The sequence below is a fragment of the Palaemon carinicauda genome, chromosome 24, assembly GCF_036898095.1.
Source record: "Palaemon carinicauda isolate YSFRI2023 chromosome 24, ASM3689809v2, whole genome shotgun sequence".
In the NCBI taxonomy this organism is placed as follows: Eukaryota; Metazoa; Arthropoda; class Malacostraca; order Decapoda; family Palaemonidae; genus Palaemon; species Palaemon carinicauda.
Genome location: NC_090748.1, coordinates 69286599 through 69294098, shown reverse-complemented (window position 1 = coordinate 69294098; position 7500 = coordinate 69286599). Strand labels below are relative to the sequence as shown.

At 35.9% G+C, this 7500-nt stretch overlaps 1 protein-coding gene across 1 annotated transcript in view; it reads left to right on the top strand.

Annotated features, from left to right (window-relative positions):
- Positions 1 to 6341: 6341 nt before the first annotated feature.
- Oseg6 (intraflagellar transport protein Oseg6) overlaps positions 6342 to 7500 on the top strand; it is a 313337-nt gene continuing 312178 nt past the window's right edge. The window contains 1 exon segment of the mRNA XM_068348165.1: positions 6342 to 6453. Within this exon segment, the coding sequence (XP_068204266.1) occupies positions 6439 to 6453 (15 nt within the window). The 5' untranslated portion in view covers positions 6342 to 6438.

Sequence of the window (7500 nt, the reverse complement as noted above, 5' to 3'; positions counted from 1 at the left end):
TCGGGCTGCATATTTAAAGGCTCTATAGAGCCTACAGTAGACATATATCTTAGTTCAAATATCTTGAAACCATCTGTAACTATTCTCATGTCAACACAATTTGTTGGCTGCTCAATATGTAGCAATTCTCATAGATATTTATGACGCCCGGTTCTGATAACTTGATGCGTTATTGCACATATTTTAAACCCAATTCTTGCTTCAATAGACAGCCAGTGTAAATCAATTAGTGTAGTAATGGTCCTTTCTCGGGGTGGGATACCTTTCATCAGTATTGTTCCTCAATTCATTGTGTTTTGTAACTTCTAAAATTGCCCTTTTAGTAGATTGTAGTAGATGGAGTTAAATTAGTCAATCCTGGTAATAACACAGTTTATCACAAATTTCTTTACAGAATGTTCATCCAGGTACTTCCCTATAAAAGTAATGTTTCTAAGATGAAACCCAACGGTATTTTTATTACATTATTTATTTGGGTATTGAAAAACAACAACAAAGAAAGTTAGTCAAGAGATCGCTACACCTAGATCACAAACTTTACTAGACATCGGGGCAGAGTTGTTATTTATGATTATTTGAATATCACCCAAGTTTCTTAGGTTGTTTTTCTTTCCAACCACCATAAACTCAGTTTTATTTTCATTTAATTCTAGTTGGTTGATTGTCATCCATTCCCTAATACTGGCAATAATTCGATTCATGTCATTCATGAAGAAGTAAAATTGTGTATCATCCACAAATAGTTTGAACTTCACTCCATGCCTTTGTAGTATTTTCAACAGACCAATAGTGTACAGTGCCCTAGATGTCCCTCTGTTTAAAGTTTCCTAAGACGAATAAGAGTTTGTAATTTGCACGCAGTAATTTTTGTCAACCAAGAAGTCTTTTAGGTATTCAAAAGCTTGATCTTCATTACTGATGGACCATAGATCATTTAGAAGCAGTTCATGCATAACTGTATCAAAAGCAGCACTAAGATCTCGTAATATTAAAATACCAGATTTGTTTTTATCCATCATTTCCAGTATATCAATTACAACAGAATAAATAGCCGTCTCCGTAGAGTATAATTTTCTGTAAGCAGACTGATTGTCTGGCAAAGCTTCTATTTCTTCAAAACGATTAATCAGTTGTTTAATAATTATGTGTTCTATCACTTTTGAAATAAAGGATAGATTCGAAATAGTCTATACGAGCTTAATTTCTGATAATCTAGAGCACTCTCCAGAACCGTTGTAACTCTATTTTCTCAGATTTGGGAAAATCGCACTCATCATGGCTTGTATTTGCTATTCTCATAATTATTTCGACTAGACTAGGAAAGTTTCTTTCTCCAGTTTCTTCAGATATTGGCAATGGATCGATCGCACGGTTTATTTTCTTTTCTCTCTTGATATCATCTCGTGTTATATTATTAAATCCCGTTAATTTTATCTGTGCATCTGGTGTAGCACTAATCTGATGTTGAATATTTGTAAATGACCTGGTTATATTTTCTATTTTGTCTTTTAAAGAATACTAGAAATTTATTTGCTAGTTCCTGGGCACTGTACCCCTCTGGTAGGTTTTTTTTTTTTTTTTCCCATTTCCCATTATGCCATGTAGGAGATGATATAACTTATGCATGTCTGTTGCTGCTTCGCGGGTCTTTCTCTTATAGTTTGTTTTCTTCTTGGTAGATCATTATATTGGCACATTGCAGTTTTGTATTCTACTCGTGTACTTTCAGTCTTTAACCGATTCCAGGTTCTTTCCTTGCGTCTTTTCCCCTCTTTTTCTCTTAAGTCTCCCCATCAAACCAAAGAGACCAGTGTTTAGTAATTATAGTCTTTTCCATCCGTGGACACCTGGTATCATATTCACTTTTACTCACCCTATGATATATGGTCATAAGACAGTCAACGCGCATAGAGCCCAATAAACGCTGGTTATCATGATCGCAGGCATATTGATGGAAAAAGTCTTTTTCTTTGTAACTTCTTCAATAAATACAAAGGGAGAGAAGTTTGATTCATGTCTAAAGTCTATTTTCTTCACCACTTGTGTTCCATCACTTAAAACTAAGGCCAGTGTGTATGCCCAATCAATGTAGTGGCACATCCAACATCATCTCACTAAATGCTGAAGCATCAAGATTTGATGTGTCATCCATCCAAAGATTAAAGTCTCCACAAATAAATAATTCATTTTTTTTCCATGATAATCATCTCGAGTATATTGAATTCTTCAAAGAAGATACTAGTATTTATTCTCAGAGATTTGTAGACGTTACAAGGATATTTTTCCGTTTTTTTTTTCTTTTGGCGTAAAATTTATTTCTAAATAGGCTATTCAAAGTGTGTTACACTAGTTTTTTTATAACATCTTAAGATTTGAGTAACCCTTATGGACGGAGAACCCGACTCCCCCCTCCAACCTTCTTCTCTCTTGGAATATAAAAGGAAGGGACTTTAACCTTGTCAAAGTTATCCAACCATGTTTCAAAAAATGCTAGTATGCCAAATTATTTCTCATTTATCAGTTCTCGATTTTGAATAGTTTTACTACCAGCAGATTGTACATTTACATAACCAGATTCTTAATATCCATGGTCCATATTTTTCTACTAGTTTCTTCAATTCCAAACCATAAGCTTTGCAATTTCTTGAATTCACTGTGTGGTCATTTGGTTTGTTTAACTGAGCGCAGTTTATACATTTTATCTGCTACAAATTTCTTTTTTTGGTGGAATGTTTTCCTGAGCATTTCCCGCAGAATTTATCATAATTCTTAAACTTGCAATCGTTTTCAAAATGTCCATACCTTCGACAATGGTAGCAGGCGATCACGTGGTACCTATCACGTATGTTATAAGTAACCGCATCGCAGCATAAATCTATCATCTTTATCATGAGTAGCCTTCCAAACTTCAAGATCACACTTCAACAAATAGTGGGTAGTCACACCTGCAGCATCTTCTTGGATACCTAACTTATCTTCTCTTTTATGTTTTGGATATGGTCCAGGCAATAATTTCTTTGAATCAAAGCAGTTAGTACTTCATTTTCATCATTGTATGCATTACATATCATTATTTTAGGTTTTAGTTTTCCAATTTTCCTCTTCTCGGTGTCGGCAACCATAGTTTGAGTCTTGTTTCCTGCTTCCTCTCGGATATTTTTGTCAGAAAAGTTTACAACAACATTTCAATTGAAGTTGATCTCACATTAAGCATTGGAATATCTTTAAGTGCATGCTCGACCTCATTTTTTTTCTGCCAGTAATATTAGTTATTCAATTTAATTACTAATAGATTTTTTCCTCAACTTTGTCAGCATAAGTAGTTTTCTCTTGTTTTGGGTCCATCAGTGTTAGAAGTGTTAACTTATTTTGATTCCATATTCATCGCTGGATTATCAACTTTCTCTGTAAGATCAGTAGTATTCAGATTGGCAGCCTGGGTTGGATTTGCTGGGTCTGCAGTAAGCTTGGTCATTCAGTTTTCCAATTCAGCGATTTTTTGATGTTCGTCTATTGTGAGGTCTTTCATTATCAATTTCTCCTCTATTTTGGGTATAATTGTCATGGCTATTCTGGCTTCGCCTATACAGTGTTGACAAAACCATTTCAAATTTTCTGTCTACATCCCCGATGTTTGCCTAAAGGTAGTAGGTTGGCCAGGGCACCAGCCACCCGTTGAGATAGTACCGCTAATCAGGTATGGGGTCCTTTGACTGACCAGACAGTACTACATTGGATCCTTCTCTCTGGTTACGGATCATTTTCCCTTTTGCCTACACATACACCGAATAGTCTGGCATATTCTTTACATATTTTCCTCTGTACTCATACACCTGCCAACACTTAGATTACCAAACAGTTTTTCTTTGCTCAAGAAGTTAAATACTGCACTGTAGGCTATTTGTTCAGTGGCTATTTTCCTCTTGGTTAGGGTAGAAGAGACTCTTTAGCTATGACAATCAGCTCTTCTGGGAGAGGGGCACTCCAAAATCAAACCATTGTTCTCTAGTCCAGGGTGGTGTCATAGTCTCTGTACCATGGTCTTCCACTGTCTTGGGTTAGAGTTCTCTTGCTTGAGGGTACACACGGGTACGCTATTCTATCTCATTTCTCTTCCTCTTGTTTTGTTAAAGTTTTTACAGTTTATAAAGGAAATATCTATTTTGATGTTGCTGTTCTTAAAAGGTCTTATATTTCCTTGTTTCCTTTCCTCGCTGGGCTATTTTCCCTTTTGGCGCCTTTGGTCTTATAGCATCCTTCTTTCACAACTAGGGTTGTAGCAAGAAATAATAATAATAATAATAATAATAATAATAATAATAATAATAATAATAATAATAATAATAATAAAAGACACACTTCATGTGGTCGTACCTTCCACAATCACATCCACTCGAAGATTTGCACAGGGGTCAATTAACTACCGTCATGATATACTTTTACTTTTCATTTTGGCTTCTCCATGAGATTACTTAAAATTTTCAAAAATTTCATAAAAGAAAAATCTAAGCTAAAACACAGCCCAGTGTGAAAATTTGACATAGCACTGCGGAATACACCTCCACTTGGTCGTATCATTGACACCATTACGCCAAAAGTTCAAAACTCAGGTTGTGGTCTATTTTGTCTATGTCGACCCTCCAGATTTCCTTTAATAGTCTCCATACAGAAGCGTTAATTCCTGCATTGCCAAATGCTAAACGTTGCAGAAACTAGAAAGTCTGCGTTTAAGTGGCAATGGGTCGTAATGAGGATTGAAAGTAATTGCAACTTAAGAAGAAAACAAAATGATTTGTTATTGATGCATTTTTATTCAGAATAGGCGTAGTTAGATTTCAGAACAAAATGCTTCATTCCTTGTCATTGACAGTCCAACCGACAAAAGAAAATAATTTGAAATATCTTTGTATGTTACAAAAACACCAATTGCATCCCTGTCTGTTCACGATTGAGTTCAGTTGCAAAATATTACTACAATTTATGCTCTATGGAAAGATGGGATGGCGCAGGCAAAGGCCCTTGCACTTATGTGTTTCTTGGAAGTTTTCTGTAATTCTGGGAAAGGCATTGAATCAGGTAGTTAAACATATAATTATGATCAAAAGTAGTTCGAGATAGCCAGAGACCTGCCAAGCAGCCCCCAAAACACAGCAAAATAAGTTAAATGACACACTTTTACTTTCACTGTTAAAGTTTTAATTTCAGCATTATGGTTGAAATGTTATGTAGCCTGGAAATGCGTATGATAGTGTGTTTGATTGAAAAGGGTAAAGTAACGTAAAGGGATATTAAATTGGGATATTACAAGTCTATACTCACCAGAAGGGATTGGTAGTACACTGCGATGGACATTGGCGATTTCCAGCGTGGGTGATAATTAATGTGAATTGACAATACCAAACTTTTACGGCTGTAGGTCCTCAATCTCGGCTTTAGTTCTAATGAAGTTTGCTCAGCCGTGGCTGCACCCGCAATCCCTGTGGGTTATTATTTTGGGAATATTCGTTTTACTTCCACACGAGGAACAATAGCTATATGGACACTAACCGGAAAACTTCATAACAAGAAAAGAAAAGTACATTTATTGACATCCTTTCGTCTTTTTATGCCCCTTTGGGGTCATTTACGCTATTCAGTAAAACGTTATGATCATTACGTTATTATTTTTCCAAACATTAAATCTAACCTAGACTTGGATCATTAATTCATTTAAGATGGATTTTTCGTCCACGGAGAGAGAGAGAGAGAGAGAGAGAGAGAGAGAGCAGAAATAGTATATGGCTACACACACACACACACACACACATATATATATATATATATATACACACACACACACACACACACATATATATATATATATATATATACGTGTGTGTGTATTGTGGGTGTCCTAGAGTGTCAAGTGCCAAAAACTTGCCCAGAGCCAGTAGAGACCTACCCTTGAGCTAATAGATCAACCCATGATCTAGAAGGACCCAGCCTTGTAGATGAGGCTAACCGATAGCCTCCTATAGATGATTAGTCAACGAGCTAGTAGCACGAACTAGCCCGTAATCTGTCAAAAGAAACTAGCTCGTCAACAAGTAGAAGAGACAAGTCCGTGTCGTACCAGAAGGCCCTATTCCACAATTAGCAGAAGGGACCAACATAAGAGGCAACTTAAAAGAGCTGGTTATCCAACGATCTAGCTGATATAAATAGCTCTAAACATGACAGAAGGACTAATAATACAAATTGATGTAAGTAATGATATTGATACAATAATACAAAGCTTATGAATGACGAGCTCGCTAGCTAGTAGAAGGGAAGAGCCCATGAGCTAGTCGCCGAGCCTGTAAATGTCATTCCTGTTTGTAAACATTCCAAAGGACATAATCTGTCTGATAGAGTTATAGACACAGTTTGAACTAGACTAGTTAGTGTCATGTGCAAATTATGTCCTCTGATAAGGTATTATGAAGGAATTCTTTTGTTCAGTTGATATAATTATTTAGTATTGTGTAATTTTCAATGCCTGTCATTATGATTTAACAAAAGCATTTATTTATAATCGAAGTAATGTGTGATATGCTAACTTCAAGTCAAATAATCAGATTCTATTTTATGAATGTAAAGTATTAAAGATGATTAGTTTAAGGAACCAGTCGTTATAAGAGGCTTGATTTTTAATTGAAAAATAAGGTAGATTTACCCTGTGAATAGTCTTTTACTGGATAAGCATGTGAAAATCAAATATCAAGTGAAACACTTAAAACTTTATATTTCAGCCTACTTCCTTACTTTTTATAAGCTTTATTTTTGTTTATCATTGCCTTTGTGCTTAAGAAGCCTACCCGGATATCCAAGAAATGCAGGGGTACTCCATAAAACCAGTAAAATGGACACCAACTAATGTTAACTCCCCCCCCCCACCTAACCTTCAAGCTGTGTTCTAACCTACTTACATAGCAAAGGGGGGGGGGGTGGACATTAAAGCCGCCCTGCATCCTACGGCCCACCTTACACTGTCGTATTCTTGGTCGGCTGTCATCTTACATACAGATTGCCGCTATTATACATACACCCAGTGGATCCTTATCAAACCTAAGTTACAGGGCACTGTCTGGATTAGTCTTCCTAATTTGTGGACTAAATAATTATATAGCTAATACCTAATCTAAGCTGGAACATGTCTTCTTTGGTGCTTTGAATTTTTATGCCTTATCATCAAATTTCAATTCTTTTATTTATGCTCCAGCCTCAAATAACACTCTGCACCTATATCATTAAATCATGAATAAAATTACATTTTCAACCAACACTGGAATTCGGATGTGAAGCTATTGAATTCCTACCTAAGAAAGTGCGTTTAGACCGAATTTGACCTTTCTATTTGGCGCAAATTGGTAGTTTTAGAGATACAGTACCCCTCCTGATGAAGAACAATCACTTGACTCAATTGGTTTTTGCTATGCCATGGCTCGCATCGTTCGTAATTTAAATTTATCTCCTTTCTTC